The sequence below is a fragment of the Wasmannia auropunctata genome, unplaced genomic scaffold, assembly GCF_000956235.1.
Source record: "Wasmannia auropunctata unplaced genomic scaffold, wasmannia.A_1.0 LD336055.1, whole genome shotgun sequence".
NCBI classification, from domain to species: domain Eukaryota; kingdom Metazoa; phylum Arthropoda; class Insecta; order Hymenoptera; family Formicidae; genus Wasmannia; species Wasmannia auropunctata.
The window spans coordinates 1,192,887-1,215,943 of NW_012026835.1; the positions used below are offsets into that span (position 1 = coordinate 1,192,887).

At 35.9% G+C, this 23,057-nt stretch overlaps 1 protein-coding gene across 2 annotated transcripts in view; it reads right to left on the bottom strand.

Moving 5' to 3' along the window:
- The window catches only part of LOC105450838, a 36,476-nt gene extending 18,927 nt beyond the window's left edge, over positions 1 to 17,549 (bottom strand). Inside the window, exons 1-2 of one of the 2 annotated variants that reach the window (XM_011690896.1) lie at positions 17,375 to 17,549; positions 13,942 to 14,634 (exon numbers count right to left, since the gene is read on the bottom strand). In XM_011690896.1, coding sequence (XP_011689198.1) covers positions 13,942 to 14,144 — 203 coding nt within the window. In that variant the 5' untranslated portion in view covers positions 14,145 to 14,634; positions 17,375 to 17,549. Of the gene's footprint in view, positions 1 to 12,170; positions 12,407 to 13,941; positions 14,635 to 17,374 lie in introns of those variants that run through there. The other variant, XM_011690897.1, reaches the window with a different exon arrangement.
- Between the last annotated feature and the right edge of the window lie 5,508 nt (positions 17,550 to 23,057).

Consider the following 23,057-nt stretch of genomic DNA (forward strand, 5'->3'; position numbering starts at 1 on the left):
TTAGATACGAGCGAGGCTATGATAGAGCACCACCCTAATCTCTCTCTTTCTCTGAAATTATTTCAGAATCGAACTATTATCTTTTTATTTAGGAATCTTTCTTAATGAAGAAAATAAGAATAATGTATTTTAAAATGCTCGCCTCTCCCCTTCCCCTACAAGAATAAAAATGAGATCGTCGAACGTTATATCTGTGTTTTTTTTTTATGTTCCTTATAAGAAATCATACTCACTGCACGAGAAGGAAAAGACTTGTGCGGCTTCAAGCAGCAGCGGTCAGATAGCTTTCAACTAATCAAAAATAATTAATACATTCAATTGTACAATGCGCGTTCTTAATACGCACGCGACGAAAGCGCGTGCGCTGCGTTTTCCCGCTCGCCATGTGTGTCCAGCGATGTACAAGCAAAGGTATGTTCTACAACATAGTAGAATACATAGTGGGATGCGCAAAGAGATGCCGCTCTTCGAGAGGCCGAGGGCGACCGCAACGAAAACTTTTGCGACCGAGAATGTAACGTTTATCTGACATCTCCCTTCGTCAATTCTCAATTAGATGTATACTTTAGTATCAATTAATGTGTGGCCAAGGATTGAAAATATACCCGAGTACACTCGTCACGCGATTTACAAGGTAATCATTTCAAAACAAAATATTCGCCCATCGTCAAATAATTGCGCAGTAATAATGCGATTCTGTTTGGTGTCGAGATGAATTAAAGGCATTTTCAAACTTACAGAGCCATCGAGAAAAGTACAGGAGGGGGGGGGGGGCTCGTTCATTGTGTAGAAAATTGATAGGTACTGTAGAGCGTAACGAGGTGCCGCGACTCGTTAAAGCGATTATTCCCGTCTAGTCGAACCGTTGCGTAACGAAAAATATCGGCGGATCTAATAGCAGATCATCGACTCGTAATAACGGAGAGTTAATTCGACCGAGTTTCCATCGGGAATTAATCGGTAACTAAAGACCAATTTATCTCTCGTTTTCTTTCTCTCGTTCGACGGAAGAATTTAATTAATTATATATCGAAAATTCAAGAATTTAAAAATGCGTATTTACGTGTTTCAAGACCTCCACTTTAACTCAAAAGCTACTTTAACGGCATCAATTGACGAAATGATATCCGTAAAGCGTAAAGTGGAAGCAACGCTACAGATCCGTCTTCCACGGTTATTAAAGTCGAGGTCGTACTGAGCGCCAACGGTTGAGAGGGTATAGTTGAATACAAGAAGAGGTCATCGCGAGAGCGATTGCGAAGGGGAGGAGGAGGAGGAGGAGGAGGAGGAGGAGAAGGGCGGGCGGGAGAGGAAGACATTGTAAGCATCACGATGCTCGTAATGCTTTCCGTCGAGTGTTCGCCGCATCAGATATCGCAGCGCGATGAGGATGAGACTAGCGGAGAAGCGGTCTCGAGCGATGGAACGCGTTCGGGGCGCCGAGACGCGAGAAGAGGCGCCACGATCCCCGGGACCTTGGATCGTCGATCTTGACGACCATTAGCGGAATACACGTGAGTCCAGAGGGATTTTTCCGTTATGACTGTTCCGGGAGCTATGCACGCTGGAATGCTAACCGAGCCGATGCCCGGAAATGCAGTCCGTCTTCCATACCTGATTCCTCGCCGATTGCAAAAGAAATACGTTTGTATTTCCCCCGAGGGGGCTGCAAAAACCAGCCGGACGCTCGTGAGCTTTTGTGCGATATAACGTAACGGCTAGATTTCGCGCGTCTCTGATGCTATACGCCGAGCTTCTCGGCATCGCAGGGCAAACTTGACAATTTTTATCGATTTTTACAACCGATTGATATCAAATCGAGCGGTGCGGCGAGTTAAGAATAAAATATAAGAATTTATTAATTACGGTTATACGAATTTATGCATATTTTCATGCATATTTTTATATTCTGCTATCTTTTTACGCGTGCAGTATAACGTATACAGCATAAAGCAGCTATTTGCGCTTCGAGGCGTGTATGTGATAACAATTATGATATTATCCGGTATCAAATAACTATACTAACTCTAACTACACTGTCATGGGATTTATAATAATCTCACATTCTAACCCTATGAATAATGAATTGCCTAGAGTCATTTAAAACATATTAAAGTTTGTGCGTGCGCGGTAGATGGCCGAGAAATAGCTACTTCACTCATGTATCATCGTAAATTGTAATCACGATATCGTGCAGCGCGATCTACATTATGTTTATTAGATAATCAATATGGAAATAAATTCTTGATCTCCAAAGTCACGCTACATTCCTTCGTAAATCAGAAATGGCTTCCGATAAATGATTTCTTTCCAAAACTAAGCTCCTTACTATTATTATTATTCCTGCATGTAATGCGCTTTATGTCATTTAAAACGTATACATGCCAGTTACGTATATTATGACATTTTCATCGTTCCGATTATATCTGCTTGTATTCTCATCGAATACATCTAAGCATCTTCGTTCGTCACGCATCGTAAAATACATTAAAAAAGGCCCGATGACCTCGATCTAGGAAGAGGAAGATTCAGGACGCGCGCGCACAAACCAGGATCTCAAGCGGGAAAGCCACCGGTCTATATATGTTGATTACAGACCTCGCCCTGCGATGAATCGCTACCGTGGATGCGACCGAAGGAAAAAGAAAAAGGAAAGGAAAAAAGTAACGAGAGAGAGAGAAAGAGAGAGAGAGAGGAGGAAAAGGGGAGAGAGAGAGGAGGGGAAAGACTGTGACCGCGGCTCAGAACGATAATAAATGTGAGATCGGATCTGGTTACTTGTTTTATTGGTATGAAATCGCTTGAGCGAGCAACGATCCAGATTATTTGAATGTCGTACCATAAATGCTCTCTAACTCGATCAGCTGAAGACGACAGTCGGATAAACATTCAAAGCAATAATTCACATATCCGTTGCTTACGCGACGAGTGCCCAAAGATAATTTTATAGAGAATAATCATGTGAGATAATAGGATAAATCTTATATAAATCGATCGTCGATAATCACTCGAGCTGTCAAGAGAAACATACAGAGCGACAGATGAAAGATGAGTTGATTATAATTTAACTATTTAAGCAATAAGTGTCATTACTTTAACATCTCAATTCACATAGAAAACGAAGCATATTTTGAATATTTCATGCATGATGCGTAAATGTCCATCGATCATGGAAATGACTGTCAGTCGCTTTCTTGGAACGAGAGTTCGATCGAGAGCGGCTTCGCGGAGAAAACGATTCGTGTGTTGATGATACATGTGTGCTCACAGGAAATTGAAGTCATTAATGCCCGAGAGAAACGAGTAACGCCCTATTGGTCGAGATACGTGTAACGTCGAGTCGCATCATTTTGATACGCAAACACGATATTTTCTTAAAGGTCAAAAACACACATTTTCCGCTGGAATCTCTCAACCCGGAAAGCCTTCCCTCTTTGCCCTTCAGTCTAGAAAGATTAAATATAAAATAATAATGTTGAGAAATAAAAGATATTGGATTTGAGGTTAACGACTGTGAAGCAATTTATTTTTCAACCAAGAAAGAAGAATTCGAAATCGCTACGAGTCTTTAAAAAAAATCATAATCATGCATGATATTCTCAATAAAGAAAACTATTTTTTAGAAAAAGAAAAAAATATATAGATATCGTTCGGATGTCTTCCTCATAAAAGAAACAATCAATAGAGATGGATCGTGAAACATATTGAAATTATTCTTATTCCACATATATTTCGAAGGCTTCCTGCAAATAAACTCGCGAGATCTAATACGCTTGAAGCTAACGTCCCGTGAAATACGCCGATTCGGATCCCGTTTCGTTTGTCACTGCTCGCCAACCGAGTGTCCATTGTAAGATCGTATGCCGTTATGAATCTCAAGTTATAAAACGGGTCCTCCGTCTGGCGAGGTACCATCCTGCTCTCTCTTCTTCTCTCCCTCTCCTCCTGCTCTCTATCTCTTTCTCTTCGACGGAGTGTATAACTGTATCTTTTCCACGGCACATACGTGAACATCTGTGAACCTGCGGCAATGAGACACCAGAGAAAGAGAAGGAGGGGAAGAAAGAAAGGATGCTTCTCTAATAAAAAAATAAAAAATAATAAATAAGCGGAGACGGACGAATTCAGAATGACGCGCTCGACAGTTCGGATTATCGCGCACCGGAGAAATCTAATTTACAGCGGCACGACGCGAAACTACAATTTCTCTGCACCGTTAGCCACTTCGATGCACTTCGTTTAGCGGGATGACATTTAATTCAACATGGTACACTCATCGGAACAATGTTAAGATTCCGCATCGCTGCTCTATATGGTATTTTATCACTCGAAGCAAATATGCTGCTCGAATATTTATTAAACGTGGCTGGGAGAAAAAAAATGTCAGCCAGCAATAATATTATATACATTTTTACGCATCGCATGGGAGTTACCTGCATTCATTGACATAACAGTCACGCGGAAAAGTAACAGAGGTAATTACGGAAAGAGATGCGTTTGAACGGCGGTTAATTGCGAGACTCGCGCATCGAGAATGCGCAACCACGTGCGGTAGCAACATTATTCACCCAGCGGCATAACGGGACGCAATAATTAACACCGATGCGGAATTATTGGCTAAACACACGGTAATAAAATCGACCGAGGCGCTCCCCGCACGAGAAAATATAGCCCCGTGAGAATACATTTACAGTGGTAACTACGATAACTATATACCGGGATAGAGGAAAAACGCTTTCTAGAACCTGCAAGATTGTTTCGCGCGCGAATTACACAACACACTTGCGATAAATCATAAATGAAGTAACGACGGGACTAATTAACCAAGCGATGCCGTGGTGTGGAGTCGTCGCGAGCTCAGACAAAGGTACTTGTTATAACACTACGACTGACGGGGTGCGCGGTGCTAAATATATTACATATAACTTTATCCATTGAATAAGCTTGATTGCATGTGTATTACTGCAATCGTATGTTGATCTTGAGCCTTACAAAGCTTTTGTAGTGTAAATAGATTGTATGTTTATTGTAATCTAGATATATATGTGAGAATCTCTATTTAAAATAAAGAGAGAAAAGTAATGTGATTCTTTCATGAAAAAATTGGTACTTTCGGTACTCATTATATATATATATATATAATAAATACTCTACATTAGTATATAAATATAAATTCTCTTGTCAAATACCCAAGACTCAAGAAAAATAAACAATTTTTACACACGAATAGGAAATCAGAAATATATATAAGCCGGAAGTGACAGCTTGTTTATGAAAGCATCACATCACCTGGTTTTATCTTGAATAGAGATTCTCACATAAATTGCAATAAATTATATAAAAGATTCATAAAATCTAAAATTATATTATTGTATATGATTATATTATTGTAATTAAGCTTAATAAATTTATCTACGTAATACATTTAATACCGCATACTATTAATATTATAAGAAATATTTTTAGCTAAAATTTGTAATGATTTCATGCTGCTATACATGGCATATATATATATATATAAATTAATCACATAAAAACTAAGTTTAATATAATGTTAATTATATCAACTTTATATATAGGTAAAGTTGTTCTGTGTCTGAATCACCGTCAATCGTCTATACATCGCTGTAGAAATCACACGCGCTCGTGAGAATTCGCTTTCGTGTCAAAGGAAACGATTTTGCGTTTACAAAACATCGTTTCCGCTGCGTTGCATTCGCCGCAGTTGCGTCGCGCGAGTATACCTTTGTTCCTCGCTGAAACAAAGAGCGAGTGAGTGCCGCACACCCGTCTACGCACTGTGAGCGGTCCTTTAAGCTGCTCCATCGCTTTCACGGAGGAATTCCAAGTCGCGCCAAGTGTGCAACGGGCATGGAATGCGAAGATGGTAGTCTGCATATATGCATCGGTAGAAATTCAGGCACGCCGAGAGTCAAGTCGATTTCCGATCCAACGCGCTGCTCTCCGTCCGCGCATCCCGACATGTGTTTACACCCACGTGACGCATTTACACTCATCGTGCGGACGACGACACGGACGACGGTCGTAAGGATCGAGATGTGACCCGCGTGATTTATAGATCCTCGAGTAATATCGCGGCGCGCGCGCAGAAGCGAGGAAAATTCTGATGAGGATATCTACTTGTGATTGTTCAAGACATGCGCGCCATTATATTTCGTTATTTCCTTTTTCTTTCTTTCTATTATCCATGTGTTTTTTTTTCTTTAGTTTACCCCTTCGTAAAGAATTTTTTATTTATTGAAAAATAATTAGAGATTTTTTATATCTCCGCTTACACAATAATTTTATGTAATATCGCTTTTGTTATATGTATAATACTGTTAAAAAATCTGGCAGACCTGTCAGATTACAAAAAATTCAAATTTTAATCCTCTTCTTCGATGCTTTAATTCTGGTTTATTTTTGTCTCTCACGGTCGTGATTTAAAAATCATCCGCGAAGGTAGTCGTTAGGCAGAAAAGATGTCGCATCGTATTAACGCTAATTCGAGTTCTGCGATGCATGCGATATCATAAATTGAATCCAGATTAGAGCGTATTAGTTACGTGAGAAATCATTTCCCAACGCTAATGCTACACCGAGTATCAAGAAATCCCATGACATATATGTATGTATACTTATACCATTATACAATGCAATTTCAATGGGGATCCTGCGAACGGAACTTTACATTGAATAATTCAGTTTTTCCCTCGAGAAAAATATTTACATAACAATATTTCAGAAATTCCATGTTGTATTTCAAAGCGCTAATCTTATTGCAATGAATTATGTGAGCATGAAAGCTCCCGTTTATTAACTAAACTGGTTCTCTAGAGAGTCTAGAGAATATATAGGTTCCCATCAAATGAAGAGGACAAAGTCATCAGATCCACTGTATTCCAGTACTATACTTAAATATGCGTTTCCAAGATCGAAACCTCGGTCTATCTGTCTATCAACAGGAGCTGGCAATATCACGATGAACAAACTATCACTGCTATCGAGGACGCGATTGTCACATTTGTGACGGTTATGCAATATCTTGAACAATGAATAGATTAGACACAGTAGCGCGCCGAGATACCGTGAACGAATTGTTATCTCCTTGCCGTGGCGCGATCGTTTACAAGTCGATTTAATGGGTCGATTACAGGTCATTTGTTCGCTTACTACAAAACTATCCGCTCTTTTCTTTTTAGCCTTTAGAAATCGCGCCGACGAGATCAGTCAAAATTTAATTTTAAAACCTTGATAAAAAGATAAGTTTTTTAAACATTGAATAATTATACTGAAATTCTGTACTGAAAAGATTATATTTATGTTTAAAATATGATTTAAATTATTAACCAAGTATATTTTTAAAAACAAGTTAAGGCGAGAATATTTTTAACTTTAAAATATCACATAATACACGCTAAAATAATATAATTAATATTAAGTGTAACATAAACGATGGCGATTAGCTATATTATATGTCAATTGATTATGATGTTTTAAAGAATCATATACAGATTATTTGCAACGATCTCGGCTTTTCTGCTTATCGGTTAATTAATTTTAGCATTTGATTTATGCGTTTCTATGAGTAATTGGATCAGCATCATTCATAAATCGCTGCCAGCGAGTTCCGAGCTTCCTACTAGTTAGAATGATCTACGATCAGGCGGCGGCGGCGGCGGCGGCGGCGGCGGTTTTGCTCGATACCGCACGAACCCCCGCGGAAAAATCGCGACATGGAAAGCCATGCTTAATAATCGTCGTTGTTCTGAGCACAGGATGCGCAAAGATGAATCGTGCACGAACTGAAACGGAATGGTAACGGTGAACGGCGTTGAATTTAAAAGAAATACCACAACAGCATTAAAATAAAATGTAAAAGTTTACCGCGTAATTGGATATTGGCGATTAACTAGAGGTAATGACGACGACGAATGTGATAATGTCGTACATTATGCTTCTCGTTCAGAGGACGAAATCAATGTCGTATATTTTCTATATTTCTTAAAGGCATATAAAATCTCTTGAAAAATCAAATAAAACTTTTAATGTTAATTAATTGTCATTCTAAATTGTAACAATAAACCCGTTTGTCGTGTGAATTATTAATTATTTGTTATAAATATTTATATTATAAATATGATTAGTTTATAAATAATTATAACATAGATATTTTATATTATAGAATTATTACTTTGTTTAATTAATTTAATTTATATATATAAATCTTTATTTTACGAATGTTACAAAATATAATTAATGTCTACAAAATACGCAATTATGTAGTATTAAAAAAAAATTAATAAAAAAATCGCTAAGATCGATGAACAATAGACGCTTTTAATGAAATTGTGGATTAATCTCAGAAATTTAACATTGTGTCACTTCCCAAGTTTAAGATGACGAACCTACTTTTGATATTAAAAATGACAACTTTCCTGTCAACTTTCGCGAAGGAGACCAGAAATAGAGAAAATTTGCACGCGTGTGCATACACACGGAAATCATTCTAAGAAATTGTCGCATGCACGGAAAATCCGTACCGATACCATATTATGCACGTTGGATTAAAGATTTTAATTCGTCACGCTCTGCATAAGGAATTGCGCGACAATTTCTAATCTTCATCTTCACAATCATCATTGCGTGTCGCGATGTTAACGACCGATTCACGAGACGTATTTAAATCAATTTACAATAGAAAGTACTCTTATATACACGTCATATGCAGCAGTTTCTAAGGCAACAGTTGGAAAGTTGGAGTACTCAATATGATAAAGCACTCATTACTGAATAACAAAATTATAGAACACGTTAACTATTTAAGTGGATATTAAATTAAGTACAAGAATAATTGACATATATTGACATTTTTTAGAAATTTATAGTCTGTATGTAATAACATCATTCCAAATTGTACAGCATTGAAACATTTATATTTTTATAATTTATCACCTCCAAACTTTCTGCGTATGCGCGCAATTTATGTGTGAAAAGCTATTTGTATATAACTGTATGTGCAATTATTAATTAAAGCACATCATCAATTAAGTTCAAGACGATTAGCTTTTAGCACGAATCTAATTAGGTAATTCTCGATCTTTTGTTTCGCGGCAATATATGATTAAGCAAAGTGTCGAAAGCGAGTAACAAACAGATGATTACAAATCGCATCTGCTTAATCCATATGAAGCAATTGTTTTCACCATGAGCACGCGTATTATCTTTTTTTTTTTGCCTAACTCATTACGAGTGACAAATGACAGTTTAATAAATTAGAGCTACATATGTACATAGATAAATTATACTTTTTAATCGTTGTGCTCGACAAAGCGCGCGTACAATCGGGATTCGTGCGATCCGATTATGGCGGGTACCGCAGTCACGGAAACGGTTTATTAGCATCAAATGGCATTAAATTGCACGGAACATCGTGTACAAGGTAAATTGGTACCGAGTTACATATCACATTTAAAGAGTCGCCTTTGAGAAGGCGGCCACGTCGTATACCTACATGCGACTCGAAACATCGGATTATATTGGCCGATATGAGCAAAATGCGATTGCACGCACTGGTAAACCTGTACCTGTGGTATCGATGAACTAGTACGTGTCTATCGATAAACCGGTGTGCATGAAAACGTGATATAAAATCCTTGGAGGAAATTGCAGAGGAATGTTATTATTGTTGTTATTATTATATTATTTAAATTGGAGTCATTTACCGAGTACAATTATGACTTATACCACGCGAAATGTCTCCTCGTATATCATTAAAAATATATATATAAAATTAAAATTACTAAAAAAATTTATTTTTATTAAAGAATTCTATCCACGAATAGTATTCGTTAATTAAATATTAATGTCTCAAAGTATTAAAACATTGATTTGTTAATTGAAATTTAAATTTATGCAGATTTCGGATACTATTGTAAGATTCAGATATGATCTGGATAATTTTAACACTTGATAATTTGAATAATTGAATAATTATATTTCAGACAGTATTTTTGCAAAAGATGCGTAGGTGTATATTAGATTTGATACAAGCACGCTACACGTGCGAAGGTATGTTAAAAAAATAAAATCATGTGGGTTGATGTAAATGTCCTTCACGAATCATGACTTGATTAATCTAATAAGGAAGCGGTCGTGGCATCGATTGATGACGCTCGTCTCTAAAGTTCCACCCACTTACTTATTTCATTAAGATTTCTTTTTTACTTATTTGTATCGTAAGAAGATATTTAGATGCGTACGAAAAAGTACATATTTGCACCGACAAAAAATACATTCTAATATACAGCTTTAATTTTTAAATTTCGTCAATTAATTAAATCTAGCCATGTTCACATAAAGAAACTTGCTATAAAAATATAGTTTTATACTTTATTATTATTGTTTCTTACATGGAGAGAATTTCCTTTTAAAATTTACCCTGAAAATCATGTTAATCGTGAAATTTTATGTAATTTTCTCCATTTTTTTTTTACTGTGCAATAAATTTGTTGTAGTATATATTTTAAAAAATAGCAAAAATCACGTAAAATTTGTCGAAATGTTATGTTGTCCTACAATTAATATGATTTTCAGGGTAAATTTTAAAATAAAATTCTCTCCGTGTATGTGATCATGCATACGCATATATACACTGTAAAAGATATAAATCTCAACATTATCGATGAACGACATATCGCAAGTGCATAATGCAACATATTGTATCTACGATATTGATCAATCTTTAGTCTTCGTATCTTACTTTTGCAATTGAAAAAAGCAAGGTTAATATCGCATGATACAGCGTGATTATTAAAAGGAATCGAGTCATGCTATTTCTTACACGTGTAACGAAGCATGCGTCAATGGCAAGATTATGTCGGAGAAAAGCACTGAGTCTTTGAAACCTTCAGTACATTCTCAATGTACATACATCCATTCGCACGTTAAATACAGCCTCAGCTTCAGCCTCATTTTGTGTTTGAGTTGAACGCGATTTTCATATTAAACAAATACGCAAAGCTAATAACCGGTATATTAAACCATTAAAAGGCAGGTGATTGATTCACGATACGCGTAATCGTTTAATCGCGCGATATGTTATCACATTATTCGACGCACCGATTGAAAGTATAGGTCGATAGAACGCACGATGATAATCGTAATTGTTCGTGGTTCTTTTTGTGGTTAATTCCCAGACTCGCGTACATTTCGCCGGTGACTTGTGTCGCACAGGAGAACAATGACGTCTGTCTCTCTCGACGCTTTTGCCACATTCTACGCTCGTTCAACGGCGGAAAACGCGACGGTGGCAAAACAATTGCGGCGCGCGTGAAAATACACCGGCGTGATTTCGCGCATTGAAGGAGCCGAGCCGGGCGTTTCTGCAATTGTGGTAATTGCCACGAAAGTATAAACGACTGCAGGTTATATGGTTTTTACGTTCGCGCCCGTGAATGCGATCTCGTTTCGTTCATCACGATTCGCTTATACATATATACGTTTTACCGTATACTTTGTTTGACCTATGTGTACATATAGAAATTAAATTACTCTTCTCGTTAGGCGCGCATCCATGCGTACATAAAGAAAATAAGAAGAAAGAAATGTGTGTCGTTTCCTCGTTAGTAATTATTGAGGAAGCCTGAACGAGATTCTCTCGGGTTATCGCGAGCAAAAAGTCCAAGTAAAATCGTCAGCGTGCGAATAGCGTGTTTATTACCGCGCGTCAATAATTCTCGCATTCTCGCGATGACAAGCGGTACAACGATAAATGATATTCGTACCTATAGTCTCCATTAATATGGTCATTAAGATAATTGATATCGGACACATCCACTTTTCAATTATTATTTCTGTTGGGTAACGACACAACACGCGCTGTCGCAAAGCGAGCGAGATTACAGGAAGCGATAGAAAAATCTTCAAGTAACAATTAATATCAAGTTGTGAAACCTACAAGTTTGTTAGTTAAAGTCCCGCTCGTCGTCGTGTCATTGCGTCAAAATCGCATTTTTCGCAACTGTCTCTCGCAACGTTGACAAACAGGAAAACAATTTCCTATCGAAATCTATTAATCTTATTTATCATAAATACTCGACAAACTGTGTGTTGCAAACTGACACGCGGGATAATGTTTGCGTGCGATACATGATGTTAGGTTAATTTACCTTAATTCGACGTTTCCAGTCTTGGACGCATGGACGCGTGCTTGAGAGCGTGCGCAAGAATTGTTATATTCGGCGTTAATCGCGGTCCACTACATCAACAATCGGCCGACAATCGACGAAGGAATCGGCATCGCGCGCGCGACCGGACCGGAGGTGTTTATCATCACACTCGGATTCACCGCGGGACGCGCTCCAACTCCGTATCGCGAGGTGGTTGGAGGTTTACTGACACCGGCGCGCCACGGCGGCGGCACGACCGGCACGATTGTACACTGATGTACCGCGGACTCCGGAGCACCGCGCGCGCTCGGGCGCCTTCACCTGCTCGTAATGTAAGCAGAGTTTATCTGAGTTTATCTCGCGATACATCATGCGTGCTACGACGGAAGGGACAGACGCGTACACACGTATGTATACGTCCTCGTCCTCGATGTATAGCCGATAATCAAATCTCTATCCTTTCCTCGTATGCGTGTAGAAAATAAGCACGAAACTGGGAATGCAAAACTGATAAATAAATCGTCGCGGATAAATCATAAATGCTTTTCATGAATGAATTAACTTTCGTCAAATTGAATCCAAGTAAAAATCGATTACAAAATAATTAATATATCGCATACAGGTTTATAAAAATATAACTATATCGAGTATAGCAGCACAAGTGTAATATTTGTTAGCAGTTCCAAATAAAAAAAAGAGAACACTTCTCCCTCTTTCTTTTTCTCTTACAGTTGGTTTTTTAAATGAAGAAAATACCGTAATATTGTGTTTATTGAATTTCATTTCCGCTTCATAAAATTTCACTCTAGTAACAATTCGAGAAAACGCACACAAATATATAAAAATATATACGACATATAAAATTATAAATAAAGTAATTCTATTCTAAAATCTTGCGCAAATTATAGATTCTTTTAAAGTGTCTAAAATATGACATGTACGATCACAGAAGCGATGTATTTCATTGGATGCATCATATATATTGAAAAATTAAAACTGGAATTATCAATCTAGGATCTAGGTGAAACGCTTGATGTAAGATGAAACGGTTTCTACGGATAATTTCCTATTGGATACACGCGCGACAAAAATTAGTAGTTTTCACGGATATGAAAGTTTATATAGTATGTATGTATGTATGTATATGTACATACATACGTTTTTTTATTCAAATAGAAACGTTAAAAAGAAATATTTGTAAAGTACGTGAAAATTTTTATTTATTGTAATTCTTGTGTACGTCATCATTTCATTATTATATCTTAAAGTAGTTTAAAGTAATTCAATTTTACAAAAATAAATTTTATTCATTCATTATAAAGCGTTCATTTTTTTAGAGATATATTATTTTTATTAGAAATATTATATTTAGAGATATATTATTTTTATTATTCATTTTTAAAATAAAAGAGAATATAAAATGAATAGATCGAGATATTATATGAATTAAAAACTCTTTCGATCTCTCTTTTTTCATATATTTTACACTTATTTAAATGTTAAAACTGTCAAAGATCAGTATTCATTTAATAATACTTTGTCGGTTATTTAATCAATTAATTGATACATTGATAAAATATAAAGACTATCAGTCGCCCTGGTTAAACTGTCGATCGTGATTATCAAATGAATCTGACAGGCCCGCGCGGGAATTAAAGAATATGGATATTATCGAATGTTGATATTTTCTCGTCGATATATATTTAAATTTTATCGCGGCGGATGGTATATATACTGAATACATTGCAGCTGGTATATAGTTTTACGTTACCTTTCGAAGGCTAGACTGTCCCGTCGGTAATCGCATACGTTGCAAGTGCTGCATTTTGAGGACAGGTCTGTTTCTCCATCGGTATCGTCACAACGATGTTGATCCTTCCGATGATCTATGACGACGCTCCACGTTCGATGGATAAGATAGAACAAATAAAGCGACTTGCTTCGTCCGCAAGGTTGTGATTTCGTGTTTCCCATTGTTTATCGTCGAGTCTTACTTTTCTAGCACAAATACACGACGGCACTTATCGGAAAACCAATTAGTAAGAGAAACGATTCGCTCGACCGCACTGTTCTTTTCACACTTGCACAGAATATTATGGTGAGCATTGCCCATAATGTCTTTTTTTAATTACGTAGGTCCATCTTTTATACATCGCAGTCAATCGCACACGGAACTTTTTAAATTTCTATACATTTAATACACTTTGTCACTACTTGATGGCCTTGATGCATGCGCCCTTGATGACGAGAATTATGCATTTGCACAAGTACTTTTCTCAGGAGATACTTTTTCCGCATTACATGTAGCGCAAAGATCGCGTTCGATTGCATGACCGGCCATCGGGACCGTGGGATTCTGAACTGCACGAGTCTCGCGTGCCACGACCCTGGCCTTCAGTCAGAGTAGTCGTGTAACAGCTTAAGTAATAGCTTATGTTTTCCTTCTTGGGCGGTGAAGAGAGCTCTGAAAACAGCAAAGCTCTTTGCAATCCGCTGAATTTATTATTCATTTATTTCAATTCAATTTAACATTCTCGTTAACTTATATAGCTATTACATTAGATTTAAAAATTTAATTCGCGTCTTTGGATTACAATATTTTATGTCTCTTAAGCAGATTAAAAACTGCAATTAATCAAAACATATAATTAAAACCATGCACATTATTTATGTATTACAACGTTCTTTAAATTATCTGGTACTTATAATAAAGTATAGATTTTATTTTCTTTTGAGACATAGAATACAAAGTTATAATTGTCAAGATTAAAATATATATATATATGTCAATTTGATTTTTTTTTTTATAAATCGTATATACATTTCTAATTTATTTCTTCAATTCAAATGCCTAAATAAATATTTATTTCACGCGAATATTTGCACAGCATCGCAAATATCTTTCAATTTTTTTCCTTCTTGACGCCAGTTATATATTTGATATATTACTTCCTGTTCCAATTGTTTACTCATTATGAATGACTATTGCATTAAATCGCGAATGCGCATAACCCGTATATTGCTGCATTATTCGCATTGCCCGTACGATTGCGTTTACACTTGTGTAATTACGAGTCGAGGAAACAACTCGAAAGTAGCATTTATATATAGAATGGATGCTGCGTACTGCACTTCTTCAGATGGCGAGGGAATTAAAACGTGATTTTATGACGCGGCTTTATTAAGATCTCGTCCCATAGACTATTCGTAAATTATACTCGGGACATTTAAGTACGTGGGTATGTTTTATGTTGAATGTATATTTTCCGTTCTAATAAGAATCTATTTATAAAATTGAATACATTTTAAAGTTTCTCTAATCGGAATTTTTTTTCTTTAGTTTTGTACATTCCATCTCTTTTTCAGTTCTTCGTCATTTAATGTTTGCCTTAATTTTTACTTGCAAGTTTTATTCAATTATCATTCAAATTTTTTAGAATATTACTTGTCAGTTATTCATATGATTATTTATATTCTTTTGCGATATATAATTAACCGATATGAAAGATATTGTATAATAATATTCGTATAAGATAATTTGTTATCTAGCTATTTATTATTATCCACGTTAACGCTCACACTTGATTGAAGAAGATCATAACAATAAGTAAAAGTATTGAATCTGATACTTATTACGAGTACTGTAAATAACTACAATTTATTGTATATTGTGAATAAATTCACACGAACGTTTGCGTTTATCGGTTCATGTTGGGTGAATATCCTTTAAATATTATCCAGTTATATGTAACCAGTTAACTTTCACTTTATTGGTTTTCGATGCTTTTGTTTTCGTCAAGTTCGTGTCTTTTGTATTTGATTCGCAATATATACAGTCACTAATTACGCTTTCCCACGATTATAAGATCGCTTACGTACGTGACCGTGTATAAGTATAACTAGTTCTTCTTCTGATTGCGGATGTGTCATTAGTGTCACTGTCACTGATCCCTCAGAAATTCTCACGTTTGTTCACTGCACGTAATAGTTAACCGCATCATTCTGAGATGATGCGAATCTTTCAAAATATTTATAATTTCTACAACGCTTGTTTTCCAAATTGTAATCATTTTTTTTGTTAACGTAACGGAGCCTCGCAATTGTTTCGAGTGACTCGTCGATCCGCTAATTGTAAGCGCGACAGCGATTTATTTTCCATTATCGTTCATATAAATCAATCTGTAGGCTGTCGTTACTTAAATGTACTTTTCAAATGCAAATTTGACCCACTCCTTAATATAAAGATTAATTTCTTATCTCGATTTTAAATAATTTTGTATGATTTGTGGAACAAAGAAAATTTATCAAATAAATGAAAGATTGTACAAATCAAGTTAAAATTTTAGTTCTCTTAAGGTTAAATCGAGATATATTTTGGAACTTATATTTTATTTATTACGCGGTATCGTTTCTTGTAACGTATTACTATCGACGAGTCGACGAGTTGAAATCGTCAAGAAAGTATGTTACTGGGAAATCGAAAAACTTAGTGATTTACTGAAGACAGCATAGAAAATTTGTAGAAATTTAGTCGTCATTATTATGCCGCTCCATGAAGGTTTTAATATTAATTGTCAGTATACATTCTCTGTTATATGTACAGAGAGACATATAAAATATATAGTACGCGGTTGATATTAAAATCGTTGTTTAAAACAATGTAACAATAATACAAATTTGTTTAAAATAAAACATGTGAGTTTAACATTAATTCAATAACGCCTTTAATATAATGATGCATTTAACATAATGACTTTATAATGTATTATTGTTTCAAAAATGTTTTATTAAATGGAGCACTTTACTCACATCCATATGTAGCATCACAGACTCATGAGACATTTAACGCAACAGTTTAGTTACATTTTCACGTGTAAGAAGATTAGAACCAAAGTTTCAAATGTTCCAAGCATAGACAATTCTACTAGATTTTCTATCTTTTTTTCTTTCTCTCTCTCTCCTTTTTTCTCTGATATTCAGTAGAAGTGATTTATCCCATTCGTAATATCAATTTTAACACCGACCGGTAGATCGCCCGCGCCGCGCGAAATGAAGCTGACTTCTTTACTCATCGGAGAGATTAGCATTTGCTATAAAAATCACACTCTCAACATCGCTCTCGTACTTCTCTTTTTCTCTCTCTCTCTCTCTCTCTCCCGTACCACCGTCTCGCGCGAACATTCAATACTGTACATTACGGCTACCGTGAAAATTATCGGTTAAAAATATCAGCACTTCCCCTCCCCCCATGTTTCGTGTGAGATTCCCTCTCGGTAATATCTTCCTTGGCGCGAAATTTCACGGCACGACCGCTAAACACAAACCCCTCTGGGTGCACCCGAGAGAGGTTGGCAAAAACGCGCGTTTGAGAGCCGCGAGTGGCATTCACCGGGCGGCTTTCAAGAGCCGACTGCCAACCCGCGAATGCCCCGAGGTGCACGTGTGCACGTCGCCTCTCTCGGCTGCCTCTCCAGCCGAGTCCTCGTCTTCTTCCTCCGCTTCCTCGGCGCGGCACGGCGCGAGATACGCCATGGTGCGCCATAACTCGCGCGTTCAGTCTGACGAGAGAAAGACCATGCACCTCGTGCAGCTTCAGACTGTGGGTCAAGTCGCGACCTACGGCGCGCTGATGTATCGTGAGCCCAGCCGTGTTTCTTGAAACCACTCGGAAAGTCGGAATCCAGGGAATCCAAGAGGACCGCCTTACTGGGTCAGGTTCAATCGCCTGCTCAACGCGACTCTCGATTTAGAATACAGTTTTATCTCTTTCATTGTTAATTTTATACATTTCTGCCACGCCGCTTGTATTATGTAATGTTTGAGTCTCCAATTGGTACAATTATTATTTCACACGTACATTTTATGCTGTCCAAAATGCTATCTAAGCAATTTCTTAGAGTATTAATTTTATTTGCTAAATATGCAAATTATGTAATCATAATAGCAAGCTACATTGCGACAATTAGAAAGTTTATTAGCTTAATTTATGGAATGTCAGCAAACATACCAGTACCCGTTTTTAAATGCAAACCTGATGGCACGTAATATAGAACGCACCGAGGTATCTATCGACCCTTTCTTGCAAAAAGCGAAATTTGTTCCAGCAATGGTTAATTGGTGCAATTTGAATGAATACATAATGACACGTGGTACGACGAGAGATCGAAGGATGCGATTTCGATTAAGAACTAACGAGCCGACGTTGGGCGTAACGTGACACGCAACGTATCACAATTCCTTGTTATGTGGAACGGAAATAAACGGTTCTCTCGCTGGAATGAATGTTTTGATAAATTTGAAACGTCTGTATTACTATTCTGAATTTTCGCGTAATATGTGATATAAAAAAATTAACGCTAAAAGTAAAATTTTATATCTTATTTCAAGTTTAAGACATGATATTTAATTATCGAATGCATTTATAGTTTTTAAATATCGTCACCCAACATAATTTATTATGAAAGCATATATAATATGATGATAATAAAATATAGTTAATTTAAATTAATTAATTACAAACATTAATATTTTGATATTATTTGTACATTTTATACATATTTATTAATATCTCAATTAGAAATAAAATTTTCTTACGTATCTAGTCTACGATTTTCTGATAGATGAAAAAAGGGGACTTTTAAGTGGAATAATCTTTAATTCTAGTCAAATTAATCGCAATAATTGGTATTTCGAACTGAATGATTGCGATATCGAAATAAATGCATTTTATCAATTGACTCACGAATTTTGGACATGTGCATCAAAGTCACGTGTTTTATTTTCTCACGCTATCAATCTTACTAGGTCAGCTCGCTACGGGCTCTAGTAGGTTTCTTAACGAAAGGTAATCAAGTACCGCTGCAGACAGAACCCACAAGAAACTCCATTTTCATACTTTGTAATCATGCGACCGTTAATGAAGAATATCACAGGAAGAAATGTCGTTGCCAAAGGAGAACAAAATAAAAAATGCTATTTAAAATTACAATTTTTACAATATACATCGTTTTGGTTGATGGATTTTTAACGCGATAATAATTAATTAGAAAAACATAAAAGTATGCTTTTTTTAAAATGTTAAAAATTAAATTAAATGTTAAAATTAATAAAGTTTACATATAACTCCAACAATAATAAATTATGTTGAGTGAATAGATATAACTAAGACATACGTATACATCAATTTCACATTTTATCAACAATAAATCTATTTTATTATTTAATTTACGTATAGTTATACAAACATTAATCATAATACACTTGCTGTCATTCGATAGCAGGTTGTATTTCGTATTTGAGATTTGAATTAAGACATAAACAGGTACTTACTAATGAGTGAATTTTCCAACGGGTTGAACAGGTTTAAGTTTTATCGTCATGTCGATGTTCAAGACTGAAAGTTGCTAAATTCCATAGCCAAAGACTGCGTCATAATTTCATTTTGGCTTCAAGCTAAAGATTTTTCTCCGTGCTGTTGCACAGAAATTCTTAAGAATTTCAGTGTATTAGATGTGACCCTGCAAGATAAGATGTCTGTGTACTCGTGTATCACTCTGTATAAGAGACGATGTCGCTTCCGGGTGCCTATGCAACGTTGAGAATAAGGAAGCACCGTGAAGAATATGGTAATGAGAGATAAGACCTGATTTCGTAATGATTCTCATATCGTGCGTGATGCATGCGTAACAATTACTGTTTTTTATAATAAATTAAATAGGCAATATTAATTAAATTTATTGCCATCGCCGTACACACCGATTATGAATTTAGTACACGTTTGACCTGGTTAACGAAATTCTGTGCAACGGTGTGCAGTCTTTGAGCGAAAAGTAATTCGCTAAATACCGTTATTTTCGGTCTAAGAGGAAAGAGAACTAAATTTAATTATATATAGATACACGGTAACTATAATTACATCTAATATGAAATATATCTATTTTAGCGATATAGTACAATTTTAGCGAGAGACATTAATACAAAATCGACATGTATAAAGGTACGAATTGAGTCATTATCGCGTCGCATTTCAGAAGCGATCCGTTTCCCGTCAGCCTTGAAAAGTAAAATTCAGAGTGATTTCTTAGGATGAGATCCGACAGTAATACCAGTGGGTTAGATTCACGCTTGACCTGGGCTGAGCGGATACATGTAACCATGTATCAAGCGGCAAGAACGCCGCTACTTCCGGATGCTTGTGCAACGTCGGGAACAGGGAAGTAAAACGAAAGAAATGATAATTATCGACGTCCAGCAGAATTGATCGCTGCACAGAAAAGTCAGCCAAGTAAATTGAATGGCTTTATTTATATTTCTCAAAGAACAGCTGATTTGTTTTTACTTAGGAAAAAAAAATATAAAGTCGCACTTTTTAATTTGCTACTGATGGCTGCTGTTATTAGTCATTTGTCTTTATACATACACGGAGAGAATTTTATTTCAAAATTTACCCTGAAAATCATGTTAATCGTGCAGGGACAACACAGTATCTCGACGAATTTCATGTGATTTTCACTATTTTCTTAAATATATACTATAACAAATTTATTGTAGTGCACAGTAAAAAAAAACAGAGAAAATCACATAAAATTTGTCAAAATACTGTTGTCCACGATTAACATAATTTTCAGGGTAAATTTTAAAAGGAAATTTTCTCTGTGTATCAAAGGATTGCATATACCCTGCTTTTTAAATTCAATCTGCAAAGATCTGAAAACAATAGGCGCTAGCGGTTAAGTAAAGAGGTCTGTTAGTGAGACATAAAATCTATCTAACATCTATCCTCTCTCTAATGTCTTTTCGAACCGCTTCTTGCACGCGCGATACAGAAACCGCAGATATATAGCGCGATACAGGAACTACAAATGCAACGTTTTGCCATGAAATTATACTGTGCATAACAAAGGATTAATTTATGCACGTGGCTATCTAGCATCGCGGCCGTATGATGATCTTACGTAGAACGGAACCGTGAGAGAAACGGATGGTCAAAAAAGGAATGTAATACGTATATAATGCCTATATAATATCCATGCGAACGCGGTTTTGTATCACGATACCTCGCTGGACAGCATACGAGATTGCGGTTGCCTATTACGTAAGATATATATTCTTCCGCGGGAAAACTGTCTACTGAAAAACTTGTCACAGCTGCAATCCAGTTTTTTCATGCGTTTTTTTTTTAATACACCGAGAATCAGGTTAATGAAATGTAACGGGAGTTATTTTATACGATATACTCAATCGCATTAAAAAATTAACATAGGAAAAGGATATCAGGCAAAAAAAAACAGGAAAAGAAACTAAGAGAATGCAATCTCCCGATTTATTATTTGTCAATTTTTTAAATTACTGCACGAATATTTATAAACGTTGTGCGTTCGTTTCTCTATTGAATGAAATTGAAGACACGCATGAGAGATCGAGTGTGCTATTATCAATTAGCTGATCTTGCCTAAGTCACTTAATTCACTAAGTGTTACACTATATTACAGATTTCAAGCGAAAGTTATAGCCTGCGGCATAAATTACGCGACATATAACTACCCATCTCTGGTTTACATTTACTCGCTGCTATCGTATCATCTCGCAAAGACCGTGACGTCGATGTAGACAGTAGATATATCAAAAAGTCCTACGAACAGAGTATGTTATACAAATATATATATGTATACAGACAAAATCAAATTTTTTAACAAGTACGTATTTCCACAATAAAGGGAGATGAGACAAAATTATTATATTGAGGATATGAAATTGGCATGAAATATATAGATACTATCGAACGATTATCGCAGGCACGGAATGTCCGGAAGGAGAGTGACCGATATGTCGCATTTTGCCGTAGGCAACTAATTAAACGGATTTAAAAAGTTGTCGGAGCAACATCATCGTTAAGTGGGACAAGACGTCGCGCGTCGCCCTGCAATCGGTGATGGTACGACCTACAAGAACATTGATTGTTCCATATGCATTTAAAATTTTATAGTAGCTATATAATCATAAAATTGTTTTCCAATTAAAAAACAATCAAATCACAATATTATGAAAACAACGATTTAATCGCGATAAATGACAAGAGCTCTTGCTCAGCAATAATCAGTTTCGAAAATATATCTTTTAATTTTAATTTATATTTGATATTACAATTATAACAGAGATTATATTGTTAGATAACAGAAAATTAAGCAGATTAATAGAAATATTTTCGATGTAATATTATTTTATATTTGATGTAATGAAATGTTTATTTGTGTCGTATTTAAACAAAAAATTATTAGATCCTGTATAATAAAAACTGCTTTTACAATAGAAAATATATATACGAAGAGTAGAAATAGGACATCAGAAATAAGCGATGAACCCCCCCCCTCACCCTTTGCATGGACAGCTACAATTACAATCTCTTACAGTTAGGGTCAATAGAAAAAGGCGAGGGTCTTGTCGGTCCAGTTTGCTGCGTTAGATCTACTCGCGAATGGATCCATTCCAATCGCTCTCGAAGAGAAGATGCATCTATAGTGCATAGTAATGGCCAAGCCTACGCCCATCTTACATGGAATTATATACCGTTACATTATTTATACCTTGGTTATGTATATACATATATATTTTGCCCACGCATAAGCTACTATATATATATCATCGGCAATAATATTTTTAAGCAAATTTATTAGCTCGTATGCCAAATCTTTTTAGAATTATATTTATATATTTTCTAATTCATTACACACACGAAAAGTAAAAGTGGCGATATAATATATAAAAGATCTCTCTAGTAATATTAAATTATAAGTTATCCTATCTTAAAATTGCCGTGTTACCTGCGTTGAAGCCTCTTTTCCCCAATGTTTAAAAATTCATATCTTCCAAAAAAATAAAGATATAGAC